Raw genomic sequence first — 26,228 nt, forward strand, 5'->3', positions numbered from 1 at the left:
AGTGCCCCTCACTCCCGGGACGCTGTGCAGGGCTCCTGCCGTTTGGGAAGCAGTGCCGTGCAACGCTTGCTTTGCAGGACTGCTCTGGACACAAGCGGTGCTGGAGGACAGACGTCACCACTTCGAAGGCACCGGCACTTGCAGCAAGGCAGCGCCTGCTGCAGCAACACCACCCCAGGGGGCGCAGGGACCCCCACCGCAGCGCACAGCCCCTGCCACCAGCATCCCCATGTATGAAGCACGGTCCAAAAAAACAACTTTAGGGAACTGTGTCCCAAAGCTTCAGCGTAAGCCTCCGTCCCACGTTTCAAAGTGCACAGGAAATCACTTTGTAAAATCATTTGAGCCATAAGGCAGCAGAAATCAAAGCACTGCAGGAGTGCTCGTGCACTCTGGCTCTCGTAATTTTGGCATTTCTGCTCTCCAGTTCCTCTTTCATTTTCTCTGTGCTCTGCTTCACCACCTAGCATTTCCTGAGGTTAATGATGAGGCAAAAATACACCATCCCATTAAAGAGGCAATAATCACAAAAATGTTAGACCCAGAAGGGATGGAAATATCTGGCAAATCCCCCTTGAACTTTTATCCTGTCTTCCTTTTTGTTCATGGTAAGTCAGTGTCAGTTACCCCGTACAGGCTTTTATAGCTTCCCTTTCACCCATATGCCAGTTTTGTCCTTAGTTTTAATGTAAGGATATCCAGAAAGATAGGATAGCCAAGGCAGACCTTGTCCCAGCTGCGGTCCCCTCTCTGTGCCACAAAAAGCCATGAAAATGGGTACAAAGCTTCTTTCCAGAGACTGATACCCCAGGCACCACCAGCACCACCTCCCTGGGCACAGCCTGGGTGCTCTGTGATGGCACATCTTCGGTGTGGGGTGGCTCTCTGGAGGCTTCACCGCGCCGATGCCCAGCGGTTCGGCAGTGTCAGAGCGGGGACTGATCCTGCCCTCGAGCCGGACGCTGGCACAAGGCCGTGTAAGGAAGGCTGTGCACGTCTCAGCTCTAGCAGATGGTCCAGCCCAGGGTCTGTTTTCCATGTCTGTCCTCCGCAGCTGCAATTAACCTAAGGGCTTGAGCTAGCAGCCCTTGTACTTTAAACAACGCAGGATTGCTGCCAGGACAGGCCTGGAGACAGGCCCTGATTCAGGAACTCATTCTTCCCGATCCTGGTTGAGCAGTCCATGGATCTGATTATGTCCAAAACACACAGCAAAACCTATTGATTCCCTCATGGTTTTGATGAAGGCTGGGAGGATTATTCTACACAGTGATTGCAGGTTTTTGTTTGGGGGAGAGACTCTTTTATTGCGATTGCCTCAATTAGTATAATTGTTGCTTTTAAATTCTGAACATACACCAGAGTAATTGCCATATTTTATAAAGCTAACTTAATTAAATAAGCAATACTTTAAACCGCAGTTGTTGTTAAGTTTGGACAACTGCTTTCACTCCAAAGGGTCATCTTTAAACGTGTGCAACCCTGTCAGACTCTTACCTATCACACTGCAAATCTGGCGCACATTTTCCCCTCAGCTGGATGTAAAACAGCTTTTGGACAACTTCAGCAAATACATATCTGTTTCACTGCCGAAAGATGGGGGGAGGAGGGTGGTGGATGGGAATCAATGTGCTTTTTCTGTTCTAAAAATATTCGTGCCCCTTATGGATCACTTCTATCACCTCCAAGAGAAATGGTAGGAACTCGGCACTTGGCAGGTTCTATAGAAGCCTCTGGGTTGCCTGATGAAAATGGGTTTTCACATTTCTGAAATTTCAAAGCAAGTATTTTTTTGCATGCATGATAAAATATTTATCTGCGAGCCCTTTTCTGGCTTGGGGCATGTGTGCAACAGAAACACCAAAAGAAAATTTCCAGGAGACAGAGAATCATTTGAGCTTGCATGAGGAAACAGAGTTGGAATTTATTTCCATCACGCAGTTGTGTGGGGAACAAGAGCTGCTGAACTCTTTCTGGAAGAGGAATGGGGATCCCAGTCGAGTTGCCTGATCCCATACACAGTGTATAGGATTATTTACTATGCAGGGTGCTGTGTTTTCACCCCTGGAGCAAATATTTGCAGCCAATAGAATCAAACTATACCCACACCCAGACCACAGCAAAGGACTGTTAAGGAAGCAATAGGAAACATGAGGATAAGGAAATGTCAAAGTTCAAACTGTCCTTTTACAAACACAAGTTGTTATAAGTGGATTAACTGCATAATCACAAACAATTTTCACATCAGGCCCTTGGGCTTACTTAACTGGCTCATAATGTCTGAGGCACAGGACAACATACCTGCAACAGTGAAAATAAAACGAGTGTGCACAGATGTGTCAGCCAGAAATACCAGCTAAAAAATAATGTAGAATAAAACAGAAACTCAGCAAAAAAGAAAAAATATATCGCCTGGAAAAATGTTGAGTGTTATAATCTATGTGTTACTGTTACCTAACAATAATTCTGAAAATATTCACCTCTTTCAGGGTGCCTGAGAGTACTGCTATGCAGATTGAGCAGTTATAATCCTTAAAAAGTTGTAGAAACATAACAGGCTGCCCTGCTATTAAGTGTTACCATGCTGATATAAACAGCTCTTTTAAAGTTTTGCCTATCATGCACACCACTGCTGGTGAGGATAGAGAGGGAGTGCAGGGCATAGCTGCCCTTTCTGTCCTTCACTGAGCTGTCTGCATAGGCAGCAGGGATTTGAAAAAATAACAGCAATTATTAGGCCAGGCTCCAAAATTCCTTCTAAATAAATTGTATCATTGAGTGTGTTCCACAGAATGAAGCTTTCTGCATGTGAAATCTAAATCTCCTGTCCTGTGGCAAGGAGACAAGCCCATCATCCCAGGTGATGCCAACAGCTCACACACATACTCCAACCTAGCAGCAGAGATCATTCCCATCAAAAAAGCTATCCCTTTGCCATGCCAAGTGCACGTGATGTGAAGGTAACCTTCGCTGATGGAAAACGAAGTGTATTTTATATTGCTCTACACTCTGCTTACTGGTAGGCAGGTTCTAACTGAGGAGCTTCAGAAATCCTATGAAGGACAGGGGAGTGACCAAATGGTTTTGCACCATGGAAACGAATTACATCGGTCAAGGACAACAGAAGGTTGTCTGCAGATCCGGAAGAAACCCTATCAAACAGAATATTGAAGTGAGGAGGCAGGAAGGAGATGGAGAAAGAGGGAAAGGCTGTGCCCACAAATCCTGTGGGACAAGATAAAGAAAAACTTTCATGCAGGTCTGGGCAGGAGTAGGAGATGGTGGGGGTAAAGGAACAGGGAAGCTAACCAGAGAGAGCAGCAAGTGCATTTAGCACGGCTGGTTATCCTGAAATGGCAGGTCAGACCTTTAAGAAAGTCCTCACAGAAGTAAACAGGAATCGAGGTAGGAAGCTAACATTACATATTCATCGCTTTCAGAGAAAAGAAGAGTTAAGATGAGGCTGAATTTCACCATAAGGGAAACACAGGTGGAAAGGAGGTGAAGATCTAAACCAACTCCTACGGTGAGAGCAACCTAGAATAACAATGGAAGGAAAAGAGCAGTTGTTTGGGATCCTACAATGAAGAACTTCATACATTATAGAACAACTATAGCACAAATCTAGGAGACAGGACAATTAGCACTGCACAATTTAACTACTACTTCTAAACAGAGGAACTAAACAGCAGTGGGGTGCTTGTTTTTTTGTCAGACAGCATAATTCCAAAATTCAATTAAATGGATCTCCATAGACAGAATCAGGTTTGAATTTCTTCCTTGCTCTCCTCAGGGATAAATAAGGGTACAACAGGGGAATGTTATCTAATGGCAATGCTGCCACCACGTGGATGTATTTTCTGATTGCTCAGAAAATATTTCTAGCCAGATGCTGACATAACTCAAATTTAGAGCGTGATGCAGTCCCCTCAAACACTGCATCAAAGAACAGAGGAGCAAACACTGTTGTTAATTTATCATTCCTATTAGATATGAATAATAATAAATATTAATCATTACTCCTTTTATTTTAATAACTTTTCTCATAGTTTGCTTTGCTCTTAAAACATGCTTGTCCAATAAAATTAATTTAAGCACCTGTGATGGAACAGTGTTTAGTTACATCCTCCTACCCTCATTCCTCTTACAGTATTTTCACTGTAGGTTGATCATTAATTATCAAGGAGTATTAAAAAAGTTATTAAACCACAGAAATACAAACTTCTTGCTCCACAGCTCCTGTTGTTATGATTGGAGCGATATCAAATGACGTGGTTACTTCAGTTTGTGCTCTTATTTTTGGCCGCTTCAAAGTTCAGCACTTGATAAGGACTTCCATTTTACAGGGAACAGGGCCGAAAATTACATAAGCAGCTTCACTGCAAACAGTACAGTTCACATCAGGCAAGAGCGTTCTCCAGTGTTTCACAAAATTTGTAACAGTCATCGCAATGCAATGAAATCGGATCGCTAGAAACACACTCCTGACATGCAAACGCACGAGCATAAACAGTCATCTAGGAATGGATTAAATTTAAGCCACATATGGCAAAACACTGCCAACAGCTGGAGCTATAAAAATCTGAGGCCGGAATGCAGCATAAAGTTTGCACATCCAGGTAGCGATCATCAGTCCGAGCTGCAGGTTGGGTGTACACGCTACCTTCCACCCCAAAAATCAGCCCCTGAAGCTGCCTGCCATCCAGCAGCTGGATCAGGCAGGCAAACCCAAGGGCTGTTTCTCGCAGGCCCCCCAGTCGCTCCCCGCCAGTGCTGGGATTACCTCACACTTGCCACGGAGACCCGTCTCCTGCAGCCGGGACCAGATGCTCTGGATCCTCCCCGCGTGCTCGGGGTGGCTGTTTGTGTTTCCACAGGTACACTGGTGTTTCAGCATCAAGGTGTCGTAGACAAGACCTGCAGCAGAGGTTACAAAATTGCTCTCAGTGAAAGGAACTACTTTGCCAGATGTATGGAAAAAAAAAAAAACTTATTTTTTTTTGGTCTACCGCACTTTGCATTCAAGAGAACACTTATAGACAAAGGCAGCGTGTGTTTCACCAGGAACCACAGAGCTCTAAGAAATGACAATCCGAGACACTGGGAAATGAGGTGGGCAGCTGCTTTGAAACAGAACCAGACCTGCAGCGATCCCTTCCATTAGAAATCCTCAACAGATACAGACAAGAAATGAATCAGTCGCCACCATCACTGCAGGCCGAAGCTGTGAGAGTGACAGGAGGAGGTGACAAATGACAACATCGGTACGAGTACAGGCATGCCAGTGCAGGAACATGATCTAGAGGGGGGCTGACTTACAACTTGTCCACTGGGTACCTTTATAATTACTGCTAAAATGACTCTAGGGCTTAGGATTAAAAACCAGAAGGAATAAGTCATTAGCAGGCACTATGTTTCGTAAAATAGTTTGTGCTGAAGTCTTTGCATCAACATTATTTGACAACATACTAATTAAGTCTATTAGCACACACTTGGGCATAATTATTCAGCACGATATGTAGGTATTTAGCCGTGTTGTTTCATTTCAACGTGGGAGTCAAGCAGCTAAATCCCTTTGCATTACCAAGTATTTATGGCATGACAACAGCGTAGGAGACTGCTTCATGCTCCGGAGCTGCCCGGGTACGTTTCTGGAACGGGAGCTACAATTTCACAGCCAATGTTCCACTGAACAGAACCAGCAGTTCCTCCGCAGCCATGCGCTCCTGGTGACAAAAGACCTTTTCTGCACTTAAGTAGAAGAGACACAGTCAAATGTTTAAATCTGTCCTTCCCTTCAGCCAGCAGCTCCAGAGAACAGAAGAAAAGGTGGCTTCGAGGGGTATGGTTTCTTGCAGGGAGTGCCTGTCCGAAAGCACAGTATAGACAGGCAAGTGAAAGGTCTTGAAGAGAATCCAAAGCCTCTGAATTAGCAGCGAAGGCGGGAGTTTCTCCCAGACCCAGCGCTGAAGGGTCTGCACTCCAGCCCATACTGCTCCTCCTAAATCCCACCAGAGCGTACCTACGCTGTGCTTGGCAGTGTGAAAGCAGCTTGCGGGGCTTACCTGAGCTGGCTTTCACGTAAGCAGTTCAAGTACTGATAAACAGCACAATTTGCAACTGCATGGAGTTCAAAGAGACCTGTAAAATAAGGCTCTGAGAACACACATGGACACGTAGCCTGGAGCTGAGCTCCATGCTGCTGCCTGTACCCACGCCAGCTAGTCTGACTGGTGCTGGAATCACACCTTTTGACTGCGTGTAGGCATGTTCTGCTGCTGAAAAATTTGGCCTTCCCCTCTGAAGCAAACTCTGGCACTGACACTCAGCTATTCCCCCTTAGGGAAGGTGCCTGGCAGTTCCTCTCTTTGCTGTAGGTGAGTGCAAGGAAAAAAAACCAACGTTTTCAGTTCTAGGAAGGGAACAGGGCGCTTGTTAATTGACTGACTTTGGGTTAGCCAAAGTTCAGTTAAATAAGATTGTGCTGCAGAGCTCTGTAGGGGTCTCCTGTGTTGGAGTGACCATCAAACTTCATCAGGAGCTGCTGGGCAAAGCCTAGTGCTGTAAACGCCACCTGCAAAGGTGTGGACCAGTGGTAGGGCTGGCTGCCCACCAAAACTCCCCAGTTTATTCAAACTGGCACAAGGTCTGTAGATGCTTGCACATGTTTCCTCTGAGGTTAATTCAGTTTTGAAGGAAAGTCATATTCAAGGGATGTCAGGCACTTTGGCAAAGTATTTGTTAGCACAAAGATTCCCATGTAGGCTTTTCCTAGACCCTCATGGGGCTGCACTAGGTTTGGCTAAATTGCTGATATTAAACCACGAAAAGTGGTTCTGTCTTCTCTGGCTTCCAAACATATCTATGGGGACTTCAATTATACATTACAGATTTATAGCAAAACGGTGCATGTGTACATATTAAACATACATATTCACACTCAAAAAATAGCCATGAATTTAAGCAAAAAGAAGTACAAGCAGCAAGTCGGTCACCGGGTAGCTGCTGACCCTGCTGGGTGCACCCCTGGCACCCCCTCAGGGCACAGCCACTGGCATGTGCATTGCCTTGCCAGAGACAGACTGTACTGCAGCACGGGATGAATACACTCATAACTTACCATTGTTCAAATTTTGGCAAAACGATAAAACAACAAGCCCAGCCAGAATCCTGAATCTGAGACGTTCTCGCAAGCATTGCTCTAAGTGTACCTTGCTACAAAGCCAGGTATGTGGGGATTTACCCACAGCCTACAAATTTTAAAATTAACTCTTCAGAACAAGGAATAAGTAAGAATACTGTCATGTGTAATCTGAGGCTAGTTCATATCACACCTTCATGAGTTTCAGGAAAAATCAAGCCCTTCCAAGCAGTTACAAGTACTTTTTAAGCAGCCTTTTCTGCTTGCCTCCTGGATTCCCAGACGATGCTTAATCCTGTTGCTCTGATAAATCTTTTCATTGCTTGGGAGCTGGGCACAACTTGACAGTGAATTATACTGATTGCACTGCAAAGCTGGAAGGGGTCTAACACTATTTAAAGAGTCAGGATGAGAATCTGTGCTGCAATCTGTGTTTCTTTTTAAAGGTGTTTTTCTCAAGTCTCCGAGCTTTAAATAGTAACTACTGTAATACCATCACGATGTAACCGTAGGTATGTAGGCAAAGCAATGTCTAGCCAGATTAAAAGCCTCTGTCTCATTCCCTGGTTTGTGCCTGGTAATACTGGTAGGGCAGAAGCCAACACTGATCAAACCAGAGATAAATACAAATGAAAATCTAGCTTTTTGCATTGACCTTACATTCTTCAGTTGCTCCTGTGACTCCTGCAGTGCAGCAGATTTGCCAGTGACCTCCCATTTTTTCATCTGCATCCACAAATGCAGGAAAGCTGCAGGTGTGTTTAAAACGTGTGCGTACATCTAAAATGGACTTTCCTAACAGCCTACTCAAGTTAAGGTAGACAAATAGTTAAAGAAAAGGTTTTCAGAAAATGTGGTGGTAGGATGCCTACTCATCCCTATTTCTTAAGTTAATGGGCACTACAGTGGTGTTTATATAATTCAGTTGAGGTATAAAGTTTCCTCACTCCCAACAACTCATTGATAACAGCAATGTCTCAATGAAGTTCTTCTGTACTGAAACATTAAACCATTGGAAAGAAGGGAAATGCTCCAAGTTGCTTACTGTGGCTGGGGACACTCAGATGAAGACACACGCACAAAGGAAAACTTGATAATTTGAGCTTAAAATACTAAACTACTTTGGCCATTACAAGTTAAATTAAGTGATCCTGGAAGCAATACTCTTTAAGACATGAGAACAATCGTTTTTAAAGGTCAGCACTAAAGTATAACCAACTCGCCTTTCTTGGCAGAGCAAACATATGATTTGAGGTTCAGATAATTATATTGCTCTGCACAGGAGAGAATAAATGCCTTCATCAGAAATGAAAAATACTTTAATGCAGAACATCAGAATAATTTGTGGAACCTTTTTTACAGGAGATCAGAGACTGGATAATTGGAGCTATGCAAATTAATGGCCTAACCTGAGAAGTCTTTTATTCAAGTGCGTAGAACAGTGCACGCAGAAGTAGTCATTAAAGTCAAGGAGGCTACTTGTGCTAGCGAGGGCAAGTTCAAGGACTAGCTTTCTTTTATATTCTAGTACGAAGGAAAATTAAATGTCATGCTTCAGGACACAAAACTGACTGCTTGAAGAAGTCAGGAAGGGCACTGTTTTCACTTTCATGTGCAGTAATGCACATCATGTTTGAGAAGTGTATTATGTTGTTCTTTTCCTATACCTTTGAAGTCTTGGGTACTGTTCACTGACAGAGACAGGAAAATAAATTATACATAAAAAACAAAATTTCAAGCTGTCTCGTCCTAACTCTGTCCAGAGAAAGCATTAGCCCTTTCTATATAGTATTCTGAACACGAAAGAGATGAACTGTTCCTTTGTCTGTTGGACAATAACTGATCTCTTAGGAGCCACATTTGTGTCTGGAGTAATCATTGCTGGCTTCATTAGGGCCATTGAACAAGGTTTGTTTTATCCTGCCTTCTCACACAATGATCAAAACAATTCAAATCTTAATCTCTCTGAAATCCAAAGCACATAACTGTGTTAGAATCAGTCTCCAACGCAGCCACTTATCAAACAGATGGATTCTCCTAGTGAAAAAGAAGCCCGATGCACTTCGGCACCGCATGCTTTGAAAAATACCCAAGGCTTTAATTTCCTGCCTTTCAAAGAAAAGTTCAATCCTAGTGATTAAGCTTTAGTATCCACCTCCAAAAACAGAATCTCCGACACACTGTAGACTACTTCAAGAAAACAGAACCAAGCTAACTCGTGCACACATACTCAAATTTCTGAGATGTCTGCCCTTCCTTTCTGTGCCTGCATGCCCGGAGTAGTAGGCTCTTTTTTTCCTGCCACTGTAAGCAAATAGTGCTGGTTAATTAAACTGGTGCTTTGCCTGGGTAAGAATGCATGTGGGGAACACAGGAACTCCACTTGTCTGAAAAACTTCTCCTTGGGAAATAAAAAAGGGAAGGAAACAGAGGTTTCACGGCCTGAGCATGGAGAGGTTTTAAGTTTGCTAAGCATAAAGAAAAATGGTGGAAATAGAATTTTACCCTCCTTCAAAATTGCCATGCATCCATCTTCCATGAATCTGGCAAGAGGAAGCTCACCCTTTACACTCTCCACCTTTACTACTGCCAGTGAATGCCAAAAACCACTTTCTCCATTAACAGCAGTTCATTGTGTTTTCCCTCCTCCATTCACCTAGCACAAACACAGAGAACTGCACAAGATAGAAGGCAGTGGAAAAATGAGGTCCTGGGAGTCTGGACATGGATAAATAGCACAAAAAGGATGTTTAACAGGTATAGCACATGAAGCATTTTTCATATCGCTCTGGATTAAGTAAATGTACAGTACTATATAAAAGCAATGCAGTATTCCACCTTTTAAATGATTTATTTTTAACCCTTCCTCTAAGGAAAATGAATCATAACACTGTAACAGTGTGTTTCCAAAGCAGCACTGTTCTCAAAATCTGCATTCCTACTGTTACATTCTTATGTAATTTTTAATGAAATTCAGAGGCACATATCTGAGTAAAACATATATCCTCTGGTAGGAAATGTTACTGTATGCTCAAAGTCTTGCATATGATTGACAAGGCAACTTAAATAGCGGAGGAGGAGAAGGGAAGAAAGAAAAAGGAATGAATAATCTCTTAAAGTAGGGCCAGGCTTCCTTACTTGTTTTCAAAGCACCAAGGTTTGGGGTCTAAGTGTATTAGATGCTCAAGTTTCATCCGGTTTGACTGTGAGCCAGAGGACTACCCTTCTTTGTATCCTTGGCAAAAGCCAAAAGCTAGAACAATCTTGATGCTGTAACTGGCTGCATTACAAAAGTAGTTTTGCTAAAATTCAATGTTTAAACATTAGCAGCAGATGGAGACTTGAAGGGCTGATTTGCAAAAATTAGGTACTACCTGGACTTTTACAGAGCTGATTGCACATGCTTCCCACCTGCAACTAACAGCTGAAGAACAAAGTCAGATTCAATGCATCACTATTACTATACCATCAGTATCTGAAAATAAATCTAATTCACAATGATGGTTTTAATGATGTTTTTGGAGTGGGTTAAATAAGATTAAATGAACAAACCAAAGAGAAACAAAATCATGAGCTGCCCTTAATTGCAACATTTTTTTCTCCTTTCCTCAGGGCACACGTCACATGGCCAAATGTTCATTCACAAAATAAAGCTTGACATTCGGGGAAGAAGGTGGACTTCAAAATAAGTCCACCTAATCACCTAACATAGGACTTGAAAAGTTACACATAATTAACTTTTACTAAAGCTACTGAATAAGCAGAAAGGATTTTGGTGGAAAAAGGTTGGTTTTAAGCAACCTCACTGACTTAAGTAAAACATTTATTCCTCACCTTTAAACTTTGTGGGGAGACTAACACCTTTTTTGCATTTCTGGCTTACAGTAGACAAATGGAGAATTGCACTCATAATTTTCTTTCGAGACAAAGACTGACCAGGTAAGAAAACGCTCTTCAGCCTGTTTCTGCACACTGACAACTTGAAATAATCAACTCGCCTCACTTTTCCTAACCTATAGGCACAGACTCCTGGGCAGAGATTATGTTGCAGAAGGAGGGGTAGTCTGGCACAGAGCCCAGACTGGATAACTTATGGCATGAGATTGCGCAGGGACTGGAGAAGGTGCAGAAAATACAGCCGATAGATACTGCGTTTGGCATGCTGTCCTTTTTCAATAACATTGCCTCTCTCCTCCTTGCATGTAAATCAGCCTTGTCACAGCATATGACTTGTCCTTTCTTTCTGGAGATATACAATTAAAGTACTAGGCTATGTTTCTATTGATTTTTGCAGTTTATTTTCTGTCTGGACTATAGGGTGTCTGTCCCTCTAGGGAAGGAAAAGGCAGCACAACAGGGCATAAGATGACTGATGCTATTCTCAAAGACAACAGGATATTACAGAGTCCACAAACACATCTGAGATTCAGACCCCAGACATGTGGCCTCGCAGGGACACAGGGAAGAAAAACACAACATAAAGCAAAACGGTTACCACAGCCCCACCGATTCAGTTTCCAGGGCCCCAAAACATTACCTGTCGTGAACCTTGGCTTAGTGGGTGGCTCCTGTACGGACATAGGGAAGGTGGCCGAGGCAGGCGAGGACTGTGCGCGGGACAGAGGCCGATGGCCTCCGAAGGAGACGGGCATGCCAGCTGCCTCCAGTGACGCCTGGTAGTTTCTCAGCTGGTGAATGCGCTGCTGCTCCAACAGGAGGGCTTGCTGTGGGGAGAAGAGGCAGCTACTGAACGTCTGCATGGTGCCCTCATGGAAGGGCTTTTAAAGGTTTTTAAAGTCTGCAAGCTTGGACCCATTTCCCTGATAACCAAGCACAAACGTGCAGCAAATGAAGACATCTGTGCTGTTCGAGTGAGCTCAGGCAAGAGGCAGCGCAGCATGTTCACCCCGCAGCCCTGAAGCTGGTGCACGCTGGCAGCACCATCAGCAGAAACAGCCCCATTGTCCCCCCAATTCAGCCACATCTTCCTGCCCCCATGCCCCCCGCACCGCACTGGTGCATGGAGCAGAGCCACGCACCAGACCTGGGACAAGGGGGAGTTTTCAGCTGAGCTACGCCATCAGCTGGACAGGCTCCTGACCAGAAAGAACGGCTGTTCCAGCTCACCATGCCCAAACTACAGCCTAACGAGGTTCCCTCTCCTCTCTGAGGCAAAGCAATTGCAAAGGACATAGCATATTTAAGACTGCTCAGGTGGGACTGCTACACTTTTGGAGGCACGGTACCCCTGCGGTCCATCACTAGCAGTACGTCACGTTGTGTTTCTTTTTTCTTACTAAGGAAACGAGGCCTACATGTGGTTGCATAAATCAGAGAAATAACTTTGCACAAGCACGGTTGGCAATGGCACTGATCCCTCAAGGCAGCGCTGTTATGAAGACCATGCCACTCAATAAGGAACTGGAAATGAAGGCTCTGAGCTGCAGCCAGGGACGCTCACGTGGGGCCCGCGAGCCGGCCCCGCAGTGCCGGGGAGACAGCAGCGAGCAGCTAGATGCAAATGACTGCACAGAGCAACCAATTTGCACCTGATTCACAGACACTGCAACTGCAAGCCTGGCACCAGTCCGCCTTCCCTAGCCAAGGGCTGTGGATTTGCTCAGAGAGCTACACCCTGGCATGGCTACAGCAATCTGTTCTTGGCTTAAGATCCCACGCAGGGGTTACTCAAGGCTCCAGGTACAGTCAGGCGCTCAGTGCTACGGGCTGCAGGGATGAGTAGAGCACTGGTGCCTTAAGAGAATCACAACCCTCTCACCTTCATTACTGCTACCACAAATGGTGTTTTATGGGAGACTGCCACATAACTGGGAGATTATGTTATGCTGCGTTGTTACTGGATTTACTGCTTGTAATCCACACGCCTCTGGTGTTTACTGTCCAAAGTGAACACACCTGGGATCTCTGGGATCTGCAGTACTGAAGAAGGAATCCCCTTCAAGAAAACCACTATGTCACCTGTTCCCTTATCCAGCCCTCCTGTGGGGCAGTCAGTTTGTTTTAAGACATCAGAATAAAACTAAATCCTCTGCTAGTATTTAGTGCTCAGAAATGTTAAGATATGTGTTGTCTTCCCAAAGAAACAGAAAGTGGTTGAGTGGCTGCAAATACACTGACTGCATTTTGTGCGTATGACCCAGGTTCTCTTCTCTGGGACTTCTGAATTGACATTGTGACTCCAGGGAAGGATGGCACTGACTTTACTTGCAGATTTCTTTCCATACCAAATACTCAGAAGGCGGTTTACCCCTACCTTTTCTCCCTTAGAGTACAATAAAGAGGTCACAAAAAGCCAAGTCCCAAATGGTCGCTGTGATAATGTAGGGATTTACTTTTCAAAGTAACTTCACTGCTTCCTTGCAAGGCTTTTTGTCACCTTCCTGTCCCAGAGGCTCCTAAATACAGCACTCTCATAAACACCAGGACTTGTCCTCACTGTAGACCACATGCTGCTATGCTTTGTTATGTGTCTGCAAGCTCGGGCTGTATTTGTCAATTTAGTTTAGTGCTAACCTTCCCACTCTCTATACATACAAGGGTAGCTTGTTCCCGTATGATGATTATAATCCACCATTAAAATGCTGGTAAAATCTTGAACTATTTTTTGGGCATTTGGGTTTGTTGCAGACATGTTTTTGTACCAGTAACTAACAGATTTCTAACACTTACTCCTAGCAGCTGTAAATATCTGAGGTGAGGGATGGCTAATGTCCTGATTTTAATACACAATAGCAATACATAGATTCAGCCCCTTACTCCGGATGCTGCTAAACTCCATCAAACACCAAGGAGCCCGGTGCTAGGAGCCCCAAGCATATTTTGAGCTCACCTGACGGAAAAGCAGCTCCTGCTCAGCCTGTCTCTGCCCAGACTCCAGCTCCTGCTGTGGCTCGGCTTCCTCCTCATCGCTTTCAATGGGTTCTTGCTTCACTTGCACCATGTTGGCCAGCCCTGGGGCCTCCTTTTGGCTTGCGACTCTGTCGCTGTATGGCTCCTCCAAAAGGGCTTGGTGTTCTCGTAACTCTTCTTCTGTCTCTTCCGGGTGGCTTTCATGCTGGCGAGCTGGCTCATTGGGTTTTGATATTATCTGAAAACACCCCAGACGTTAATTGATGAATAAAACATAACTCATTACAGGTGAATTTGACTGTGTTCTCTTCAAAGAATCAGCTTCATGAGAAGAGAAACTGTGAATCCCATCTTATAAACACTGTCCAAAACAACAGTGCAAGGGAAACCCTTGCACCAGGTTAGCCTCAGCATTAAGTTAAAGAGAAATTCTTTGTCCCAAGTAATCATGGCGCTTCAGTTTCCACTTCATTTCCCCCCTAAAGTAATCAGAACCTCTTAAGCCTACAGACCTATGGATGCTACTTGAATTCACAAGCAGCTTAACAACCAGCAATACATTTAGCAATTAAAATCCTGAAAAAAAGTAACAGAGACAAATCCTCTGAGGGTTTCTGCTTCATTGTTTGTCCAGCTTCTTCTGGAATCACCCCATTAATTTTATGTTTAAAGGGGGATACCATCATCAAGATTCCTCCAAAACTTGCATTCTCATGAAATTTGTTAAGAAGAAACTGAGAACACTAAACTTACAGCATCTGTACAGAAGCAAACTGCAAGAAGAGCATCATTCTAACCACACCTTCCTAACTAGGGGTAGTGAGCTTCCCTGAAAGTGTAAGCTAAAACAAAAGGGAACAATATAATTTTCACCGTAATTCACACAAGTCAAACTTTTTGAAATATATCAGTGAGATAAAATTCTCAGTGCTTGGTCTCAGACTGCTTATGATTTTTATTTGGAGCAAAAAAACATGTGTACTGTTTTTAAATCCAGCAGAGGTAAATAAATCAATTTCCTTTCTTTAAAGGAGCTCAGACTGTACCCGTTTCATACGCTTATAAAGAAACTGCTGAACTTTGAAAGCTGTCAGGGCAGAGCTTTAATAAGGATTAGGTCATTGGTATGAAAAGCAATATTGATTTTAAATCTAATAAAGCTAAATCAAAACACGGTTATTGAACACATGCAGAAGGACTGACTACTTATAAGTAACTCACTCTTTGAGGAACATTGGCTCAAACCTGAAACTAAGCCTTTTTTCCCTAAATGTAAGAAGAGAGGTTCTGCCACATGACTTGAGCAAAGTTACACTAAGCAGGTTTAGGCATACAAAGGCCATATAAAGGATTCATTGCCTGCAAGTATCACACCAAGGACAGCACAAAATTGTTTATAACTACAGCAGAAGATGTCACAAAACCAGGGCTCAAAGCTTCTTTTAACATCTGGGATTGCAAGGACGAGGACGCAGGGCTACAGCTTTCTAGCACTGTAGATTACTGGGTTTTGGATGTCTCATCTCCTGAAAGGAACATTATATGCAGAGGGGCCTTATCTTATCTAGCTTGAGGCAAAAACCCTGTGGGGTTCACGTGAAGCCCCAGTACAGATGGTGAGTGCAGCCCATCCCTCTCAGTTATAAGAGGCAATGATTTTGTACTGATCAGTAACTGGCTGCACAGCTGCTGTTGGCAAGAGTGTTTGAGTTTCCGCAACCAGGGGATGCTCCTTGAGAGCCAACAGCTGCTTGGAAGAGATGAGATCCACCTAACTAGACGGGCTGGCCAACCTAAACTAAAAACAACAGGGGAGGGAGTGATTCCTCAACAAGCAGCTAAGACAGCTGGGGACAGGGTAGTCAAGCCAAGGGCCCACTGTAGTGAAAAAACGACACGACAATCTACAGCACCAAACTGAAGTGGCATCTCTTTGAGTGCAGGCATGAGAAGGAGGGGCATGCAGAAACACCTGGTGAGGAAAGCTCTCAAGCCTGTCCTGGGGAATTGGCACACCTGGATGCCTCTCTGAGATGCCTTTGCACTAGTGCATGCAGCATGAGGCCCACACAGGAGGAAGAGAAGTCTGTCTGCAGTTACAGGGCCATGACCTGGTCATGACCATGATGTGGTGGGATAATAAAAATGACTCGAGTGCTGTGATAAAGGGATATGCGATTTTTAGGAAGGACAGGCCAGGAAGGTGAGGAGGGGGAGTTGTCCTTTATGTGAGAAAGGAGCAGGAATGCGTGGACCCCTGTGCTTTGGTATGGGTCTGGAGTTAGTCAAGAGCTAAGAGTTTAGGTCAAGATAAGCAAGCTGACCAAGATGGGCCCTATTGTAATAAGTAGACTGCTGCAGATCTCCTCGTCACACAGAAGTAGATGGGGACTACTTTAAATAACTGGAAGATAATAACTACGTGACCCTGCTTGAGCTGGGATGTTGGACCAGATGATCTCAGGAGTTCCCTGTGAACCTAAATGATTCTGTGATCAAAACTTCTCAAGGATTTCTGTGAGGTTGCCCCCCACTCCCATCTCCCCCGGTGCATTACTAGTAACACACACTGGATAGCTAAACTATGTTAAGCTAAAGTTAGCTCTTCAATCAGTTTTCCTTAAGCTCACTTAGGCTTGATGAATATAATCTGGTTTAAAGATAATTAAATCATCATAAACCATCTTCTCCTACATTTTTCTGCTTGGATTGCAGGTCTCAAGCTTTGAACTTGATACCTTTTGAACTTATGAACTATGCAAGGTGAGTAATTGCTGAGAAAATAACTTACAATGTCATTGTCAAATCTAATGGAAATGAGAAGCAGTGTAATTCCCTAAAAGTTTTAAATTATTCCAACCCTGTAAAAACATAAGAATTAAATGAAAAACACGTGTATAAAATGCTACAATGAAGGCTGAAAATCAAGTGGCCAATGACATGGACATTTCAAACATTCACTTTGCTGTCCTAATATAAACTGAATCTCTTGGTATGTCACTTGTTCTAGCTACTGCAACCCAATTCTTCTAAAAGGACAGTTTTGTAAAGAAAGTATTTTGTTATGAACGTATGCCATATAATTTACAATGATGTGCATTCAAGATTTATTAATACTTCCTGAAAATCTTCCGGTTTTGTAATTCTATGATTATATGCTTGTGTTAAAACCAAGATATTAAGTTAAGAAAATCTACAGTAATCTACGTGCAAGGCAATGAATATAAAGTTGATAGCATTTTAAATGCTCACAAATATATCTGAAATAGTAAGCAATTACCCATAAATACCATAAAAACCATAAATAACTCCTTCCCTTACCAAGTTCTATACTATCCTTTGCAATGAACCTATTCCACTATTTTCAAATCCTGTCACCTCTAGTTATCACATACTGCCACCATAAAACAAAGTGGAAGGCACTGTCTTTCACTGCCTCTAGCCTTGGACAGCTAACTGTTTCAGTACAGAAGTAACTATACAGCTTGATTCACAAACATTATTAAAGACTAGATACCAGCTGTCCACGTTTCTTATCTACCTCTGAAACTCAAAGAAGAGAAAAAAAGAAAAAGGAAAACAAAAACATAGACAAAAAAAAATCTGTCTCGAAGAAGATGCAACTATTTTGAACCAGCTGGATGAGGCCCTGGGCAACCTGATCTAGTGGGTGGCATCCCTGCTCATGGCAGGGGGGCTGGAACTAGATGATCTTTAAGGTCCCTTCCAACTCGAGCCATTCTGTGATTCTATTATTCTAAGATCATAGTGATGTCAGATCCCAATACAAGGAAATCGAAAGGATTACTCATTTTCCCATGGAATGTTTCATAAAGAAAAAAAAAAGTGGGGAGGGGGGCTTTTCTTTGCTAGTAAAATTTGGAATCAGTTGGCATCTGTCTACTAGGTAATTACTACATGTCTACTTGGTACATATACATGGTACCTTGTCTGTTGTCACATATTCTTAGGACACTGAGAATTTTGAAGATACTGCAACACATGCCAAAATGTCTGTTTTCTCATCACAGAGTAATGAAGAGTCACCAACAGAAAAACGCCTGAGAAGGTCTCAGAAGGATATAATTAACACATTTTCTTTTTAGGTAACACATGCCACAGAGACCTGTTTGGTTCTAAAAGACAGTTGAAGAGCTCCTTGGAAAGTATGTGCAGAGTTGGAGAACTTCCATGAAATTGTACAGCAAAGCTTCACATCTGGACATCCCCGACCAAACAGTGCACCTCTGAATCTTTCTCCTAAGAAGCCAAGCAGTTATGGAAGAAATTTCTGGTCCTGCACAAGGACAAAGCTCCTACAGCAATGAAAGGCTGACAGAGATGAAAGTTGGGCGTGACTTTAGGTGCCACTATAACTTGAGTTAGACCTATTTTCAAGTTCTCTTTCACTTTAGGACTCCAACAAAGGAACCTGGTACCTCCCCGGTGTTGCTCCTCATGGTAATGGTTGCTGAACAAATTTTGAAACACTGAAGTGACTGCTTTCAAAAACAAGATAAATAACTGTCCTTTGGGAGAGGGCATACGTGCTGGAGGGCATACAACAGTCATGTCCTTCAGAAAATTCAGCGTTGCTAGACAGACTGCTGTGCAAAGGACACAAGCTGGAGGCTGAAAGCACCACACACACCTTTGAACTTCAGGATAAATCACCACATTTCCATACAACTCATCCAGGTTTATCTACAGATAGTGCAAGCTCAAAGAGATCATGCTTGACAGTGCGCCAAAAGCCCATTCTACTTTGGCAGATAAGTACAGCTGGTCAAAACTTTGTGCAGACAGGAACATGCTGAAAGGCAGGTCAGACAACACTACTGTTGATAAATGTCCAGTTTATATCCTTGGAAGTGCAGAGCATGCCCAGCAGGGTGGAGTGACTTGCCCTGTTTGGCGAACGGGGCAGAATAGCAGTTGTTAGCAGCTGGGACCCAGCCAGCCTCAGCCTCTCATACACTGGTAACATCGACCACGCAGAGTCCTGATCCCCCTGGAAGCAGCACTGTGGGGGACACAAGTGTGGGTGGGTGGCACGGAGAGTCCCACTAAGCAGAGGAAGAGAGAAACCAGGCAAGTGAGGGAGAACAAGACTCTGGCTCAGCCCTGACCACTGTGCAGAACCGAGAGGAAACCTCCCTTTCCTCCCTCTGCAGATCAAAGAGGACAGACTCAGAGAAGAAAGAACAACTCTGAAGAGCTGGAGAAACAGCTTTGGTAAAAATGAGGAAAAATAGAAGATGAGGGGACAATAAAGGCTCAGCTCACAAGCATCCTGAAACAGACAGCCAAAAAAATGTCCCTCTTGAGTCAAGGATATGGATAGGAATTGAGAAGTGAGAGGCAGGTGGTGTGGAGCAGGTACGCTGGCAGGGATGCTCAAAGGAAGGCAGGCACAAGGCAGAGCGCATCCTGTAGGGGAGCAGGCATGTGGACAAGCATCTGGAAAAGAAAACATGTTGCTGAGGGCTTGAATTAATCACTCAGACATGGCAATACAAGCCTGCTCTTCTGGCTATCTAGGATGACTCTTTCCACATGAGGTACCCCTTGCAGAACGAGGAAATTCTAATTTTAACTTTCATAGGCTGAAGAGAAAACAGAGATGATAAGGAATGATGGGGAGAGGCAGAATTGGGCATAGGCCACGCACGGAGCTGGCAGAATGTTCTGCAGCAGCTGAAGCCTAGAAAAATCTCATTTTTTTCTTTCTTCCTGAAGTGATGAGACAGCAGGAAAAAATAACTGTCTGAAGCAGCCGACCTGCTAGAAGGACCATGAGCATGCTCGCCTCTGTGCCTAGACGATAGGGAACGATCGAACTGCAGTGAATCAAAGAACAGGGACTGCCTGGAGGGGAAAAGGAGGGGAAGCAAGAAGAAAACACTTTGGCATCAGCAGAGGCTGTTTTCTTTTTCCCCCTCTCCCAAGGAATTGGAATTACGGACTTGATTATATCAGGTATGTGTCTACATATCTTCAGATCTGTAGCTACAAACACCCCACAGAACAATGGCTCCTGGCAAAACCACTTAATAGCATGTATGCAGTAATAAGGTGTAAAGATACACAAAGCACATGAATCCCAAGCATCTCGCATCTTGCTGAACTGCATTTCATATTCAATTGACAGACACAGCATGAATGCTGGACGAGGTTTTCCGGAGATCTTTTCAATACACATTATATCCAAAGATATGTGTGGGTGCTTGAAGCCACCTGGAGCCATGGCATTTCTTCAAGAAGATGAAAACATTTTGTTACTTTATCAATCAGCCTGAAAGCAAAGAGAAGGGGGTGTGGGGGGAAACTGAGTGATAAATGAGTAAAGACTACGCCAAAATAGTTTTCCCTTAAACTGTTTGAAGGGCAATAGCGCTATCTGAATGTTGTGCAATACAACCTATGCTGTATTTTTCCAATAGTACAAATTAAACATTATATATTAAAAGCTACTCCAGAAGTCACTTGAGGCTAAACAGTTAATGTGTTCCAAAAAAGAAAACATCAGGAAATAGCAAGGTTAAATTCTAGGTGTTAATAAAAATGTATCCACCCAACACAGTTGCACCACATACAAGTCAGGGCACTGCAGTCTGGCACATACGTACATTGCCATGTATATGCCACAGCAGGAGAAACACCACTCTTTGCACAGTGTGCTAAAACGGGGGTTTACCCAGAAGAACCACAATTTGACCACAGAAGCTCAGTGTTAATCTGCTTAACAGTGCAATTCAGGACTAAAAGGGAGATTATCTGTTCTATGAAGGCTTCATGAATTAAACATTTAGTGGACTAAAGCCAGAACACTCATCTTCACTACAGCAAGGTAAAAAGTTGAGTTTTCTGGCACATGATTTATGGAAATCTCACTTGCATATTTCTCTTTAGAAAGGCAATTGCTGCTTCAAGACCTATCATGCTGAAGAATTATTCTTTTAACTCAAAACACCCAGAGAACACTGCCCGACTTCCCCTGGCTCCACAAGGCCATCGCAACAAAATACCCCCTAAATGCCAACCTCCAATGCCACCGAGATCCATCAGCAAAACACTGTTTATTCTCTCTCACTAAAAAAAAAAAGACTAACATTTGCATCTTAAAAGAGACTGAAGTCTGCAGAGGAATTATTGCCGCTGAAGATGAAATGATGCTGGGACTGCTGCATATTATTTATTGTACAACAAAACAACAATTCCCCTCGCCCCCAGCAAAGCTCCTCTGACCATGGGAAAAAAACCAACATTCCCAAGGCTTGAATGTTAAATATGCAAAAAAAGGTGGGAGACATGAGTGTGTGTTGCTGGTGCAATTTAAGGTCATCTCTCCCGTGCACCTGCGTTAATGTATAGCTTTTATTTGCAGGACTGTTTAGTATTTACTCTTCGAGGGCTCATGCCTCATTCAGATCAAAGGTTGCAGAGAGCTCATTTAACAAGAAGTGATCTGGTATCTTACCCAGAATCTTATTTACTGCATCAACCCCTGCTTCTGAAGGAGTTGTTGATTTCCATGTATGGTTTTGTAGCGTGATCATCACTAGAGCACACAAGCACCCTATCAATATTACTGCATCTGCATTTGTGAGGACTAGGTGGCAGGAAGGGAGAGAAGCTGCTCCAAGCCATCCAACAGGTGGCCGAGGCAGAGATTATGGTCAAAGCATGCACAACAAACAGCTGATCTGTCCACCACGTGTGTTACATGTGCAAGCACACCTCTGCAGCTAGCAGCCCTGTCTCAGCATGACGTGCCCTGCAAAGGGCATTCAGAAAACGAGGGATAGGCAGAGGTCAGGTGCAAGTGTGCAAAAGGACCATGCAGCAGCGCACGCCTCTGCGGCGGGGAAAAAGCAGTTCTGTGGCAGTGTTCAGCTGCTGTAGCCCTAAGGCCCCTTCTTTACCCCTTCCAGCAAACCACTCGTTGCTCCTTATGTGCCCTCCAATTTGTGTAACAAATGAAGGCAGCACATCATCTAAAAGCAGCCTTGTTCTCACCCTTCTCCTGTGCGCTGAGATCCGGGCCTTGTACAAGAAATACCACTTGATAATGAAAAACTGAACCAAAAAGGATGAAAAAGACTTGCATGGGAAACTTAACTACTCCCATTTTCTAGCTTATGCACTCAGCTTTGCAACTTCAAAAATGCTCTTTTTATTCATGCATGTCTCTTTTGTTCCTATTTTTGGGGAGCTGCTTTTTTTTTTTTTTTTGGTGTGAGCGTGTGTTTTATTTTTCCCGCCTCAAAGCAAATGCAAATGTCACCACCAGGTGACAACAGGAGCACCGGGTGACGAGGACTGTGCCCCTCATTTTCCACAGAGAGGTCCTCACATTTTTTCCTCACATTTTTCCCCATTTGTCAAGTTTCAAGTTCCTGCTCCAAAGCCTCAGGAACCAAGGCTCTACAGCAAAATCCCCTAGATGATTCTTATTATTATTAACTGGGAGAAAAACAACATATTTTCCTTAGCTGTCTTCTTGGAAACAACAAGACTTGTTTTGGCTGCAATCTCCTCAAAATTTTAATCTGATGTAGACACCTAACAGGAAAGTTTAAGGCCAAAATCTTAAATTCAGGAAAAATCACAAGCAACTGAAAACAGTCTCCTACTATTTACAGGAAATAATACAACACAACCTTAACAGACAGTGCTGTCGGTTCTGCTAATAATTAAAAGGCAGCAATCTATTACATTATTTTTAGTTGTGCCCTCACTCTCTTACACACAAGGGTCTTAAAATATCCGTGTGTCTGGGAAAAGCCTTCTTCCATGTCAGCACTTGGATGCTATCCCATGGGATAAATTTGCCACACACATACAGAGCTAGTACCGAAGCGCTTTTAACTCATTGCTTATATAAATCAAACACACGGAAATTGCCCCTGTGCATTTGGTTTAATTGCGCTCCCCCCGCCCGCCTCTCCCATGGATGTGATACATCGCAGTGCTAACAAAGCTGAAATTCAGCCTCCTCGAATCGCACACGCTCTGCAGCTTCTGGGAGGTCTCAGTGAAAGCCTGAATGAGTTCGGTAGGACGTCACTGTGAAGTCTTTGGACGCTTGCAAGTGCTGGCAATGGAAATCCTTAAAAACTAAAACAAACAAACCGCTGAAATGAAATTTATTTCCTAACAAAGAAACCCTACCTAGCGCCCCGAGTCTGACGATCCTAGTTTTAAGGCTCGCTACACAAAGTGTGTTTGGAGGGAGGTAAGCGAAACGTCCATGGAAACAGCAGCTCCGCCGCCCCGGTGTGCGGGGCTGAATGAGGTCCAGGGCTGGCACACGCGGTGCACAGTGGCCACGATCCAGAAGTACAAGATTGACGTCAGCAACTTGTGTAATCATCCTGCCTTCGCTCTAGTCCGTAAACAAAGTTTTGGGGGGGTGGGGGTGTCTTTCTTTAAAGCTGTCTCTTTCTCCTTACTGGAAAGTTGTTTTATTTATTATTATTATTTTTCATCCGGCTCTCAGCAGTTATATTTTCTCATATGACTGGAAAAGTGAAAATATTTGGAGACACCTCCTCCATAAATCAAACTGCAGCAATCTGAAAGGCACGCCTGCTATCTTACTTGTCCACCAGAACCTGAAGCCTACTACCGGACTTGTTTCTTAAAGAAAGCCACAACTGGAAATAAAACAGTACAAACCAAAGAGCCAGAAAAATATTGCACTGATTATGATTTATTTCACCTTTCCCTCACAGCCCTTTTATGTTCCAAGTCCATTAACAGACTTTGCCTTCTGAAATCCTGGGACAAAACCTCATCTGGGGTCAAATGCAATAGCTCCATCCATGCCGCTTGTGATCTGATCTCTTGCCCTTAAAGGGTGAGTTTTACCTTCTGATGGGCTAGAACATCAGGAGAGTTTTATCTTGTTTAATGTATGCTGAAGCAATCACCTCCAAGCAGCTCTGTCTCAGCTTCAGCAATAATACTGGGATGCCCAAGCAGATCATTTTGGCTGCCCAGCAATTGCAAAACCTGCGCGCTGATGAACAGTGTTCTCCAATGTTCACCTAAGTTCTCCAAGTGATTTACAGAAAACAAGTTAATAAACATAGCACTTTCTTTCTTCAAAGCAATTTTTGAACCGTATCTAATTAATCTTCAAAACAACCTCTGCAGGATGCACAGCAATACTGTCCTCATTTTTAGGAGAAGAAATGGATTGAAATCTGTAATGCTTTACACAGAGCCACAGTTCAAAGAATCTGGACTGGAGATGGGAACAGCTTTTCTCTTTCCAAAGGTAATTTCAATGAAAAATGCCTCAGTATATGTGAATATCTTCACTTTCAGTTATTTTCTAGCGTTATGCCTGAAATCCCTCACCTTTTCTCTCTCAAATTCGTATTACTGATTCTTCTCCTGTTCAAAGTGAACATATATACATTAGGTATTTTCCCCATACTCCCTGACAGCATTTTATGCTCTCTGCTACAAAACTGACACAGATCCAGATGTGGATGAATGAAAGCAATGACAACTTTTAAAAGCATTACTGGAAAGTCAGAAGTTTGAATTGTTCTGCCTTTCCAATACCTGCAACAGAGGTATTGATCCTCGCCGTGGTGATGCACGTACCCCATCCTTGCTGACATATTTCTCAAAATCATGAAAAAGAGGCTCAATGATGAAGGCCAATCAGTTATGGAGTTACACACCACATACATTACAGCACAAGAAACTATGAAATGGTGTTGGCTAAAAATGGTGTTGCCGTAATGAGGAAGAAGGACTTTAAAAGCATTGTGCCTACCTTGTTGATGTGCAGTTGCTGCTGCTGGAACTGCTGTTTGTGTTTCTCCAAGAACTGCTGGTGCTGCTGCTGGATCACTAACTGCTGGAGGGCCTGGGCGTTCTGGGGAAGGGGAGCAGACTGCGTGCGCCCCAGCGGGCGATGCTGCCGGAGTTTGTGTATTGAAGGGGAGACCCGTTCTCCACTAACCAGAGACTGTGCATGGAGGGGCAGTCCTGAAAGATACCAGTCTGAAGATAATATGGAGGAAAAAACAGCAGAGAAGAAAAAAAGGAAGAAGAAAGGAAGGGAGAAAACGACTGTTGAGTAACACTGATGGTGACAATGATATGTAACGCTAAAACCAGCCACCTCGCCATTTACAGCTGAAGCATCCTTAAAAAAAACAGATAACAATTAATGACCATTGGATGGAATAATACTTTCTATTTCTTTGTTTGATTGTTTACTCAGAGACCTTATGGAATATTTCATTTCTTAAATTCAACAATACCTTATGGACCCTTCCATTGTTCAGTGGATGACATGAATTAGATCACGGTGGTAGTTTTGAGGAGAAGCTCAAGTCTAATGGCTTGCCTTGGTACAGTGAGTGCATTCATTTCTAGGACAGCACCAGCCCATACTGCCGCCCTGCAGCACCAAGCTGTTGTACCTTACAGGATGCTCACCAGACGTGCTGAAGGACGACGGTTGATGACGAAGCTGGTTCTCTCCTCTAGATCATGTAGGGAAGCATGGCTGCCCTTGGCTGTGCTATACCTACTCTGCAGAAATGACTAGGGATGAAAACTTCCATGTGATAGACCCCTGACCATGTTTGGCTTAGATAAACATTAATGCCTTTCAGGAACATGAGAGCCACGAGGCTTCATTATGTCTTGAGAAAGAAGATAAGTCGGAGGACAAGGTGTCAAAAAGATTTATTTCCATCACTGTCCTGTATAGTCATGCTAGTAACTTAACAAAAACATAAAGGCTATTTTGGGATGACAGGCATTACTCATATGCCCTTGGCAGTTTGGGTCTCTTGAATGACTACCTTGTGAAATACCTATCTGAGTTCTGGTAAGGGCATGTCTGCAGGAACTGTCTTCTTTTTTTAGCTGTTCATGGGTAAGCCAGTTCTTACTCTGCTCTCTTAAGACATACCTTCTTAGATATCTGGGATGAGAAGACATGCAACACAAAGCCAAACCCAAGGGTGGATGAGCTGAGGATAAGCCTTTGCCTTTCCAGTTACACCTTGGGATAGAAAGTCATCACCGATGTGAACTGCTGTCTCCCTAACGTGGATAAGGCTGCACACACTTTTGGGATAAAAGTACTCTTTTGCTTCACCTCACTGTACAAAACACAGTAAAATCTGCTCAAGTGGTCAGTAACATTCAAAAATGAGACCCAATTCTAGGGCTGGGGAAG

The 26,228-nt window shown here is 43.6% G+C and overlaps 1 protein-coding gene across 16 annotated transcripts in view; it reads right to left on the reverse strand.

Annotated features, from left to right (window-relative positions):
• LOC118258970 (histone deacetylase 4) overlaps window positions 1–26,228 on the reverse strand; it is a 251,621-nt gene that overhangs the window by 42,369 nt on the left and 183,024 nt on the right. For 10 of the 16 annotated variants that reach the window (XM_035568120.2, XM_035568146.2, XM_050711538.1 and 7 more), the window contains 4 exons: window positions 24,807–25,036; window positions 13,992–14,249; window positions 11,679–11,865; window positions 4,784–4,917 (listed from right to left, as the gene is read on the reverse strand). In XM_035568120.2, coding sequence (XP_035424013.1) covers window positions 4,784–4,917; window positions 11,679–11,865; window positions 13,992–14,249; window positions 24,807–25,036 — 809 coding nt within the window. The remainder of the gene's footprint in view (window positions 1–4,783; window positions 4,918–11,678; window positions 11,866–13,991; window positions 14,250–24,806; window positions 25,037–26,228) is intronic. The other 6 variants (XM_035568171.2, XM_035568215.2, XM_035568197.2 and 3 more) reach the window with 1 other exon arrangement.

This window comes from Cygnus atratus, chromosome 6, assembly GCF_013377495.2.
Source record: "Cygnus atratus isolate AKBS03 ecotype Queensland, Australia chromosome 6, CAtr_DNAZoo_HiC_assembly, whole genome shotgun sequence".
NCBI lineage: Eukaryota > Metazoa > Chordata > Aves > Anseriformes > Anatidae > Cygnus > Cygnus atratus.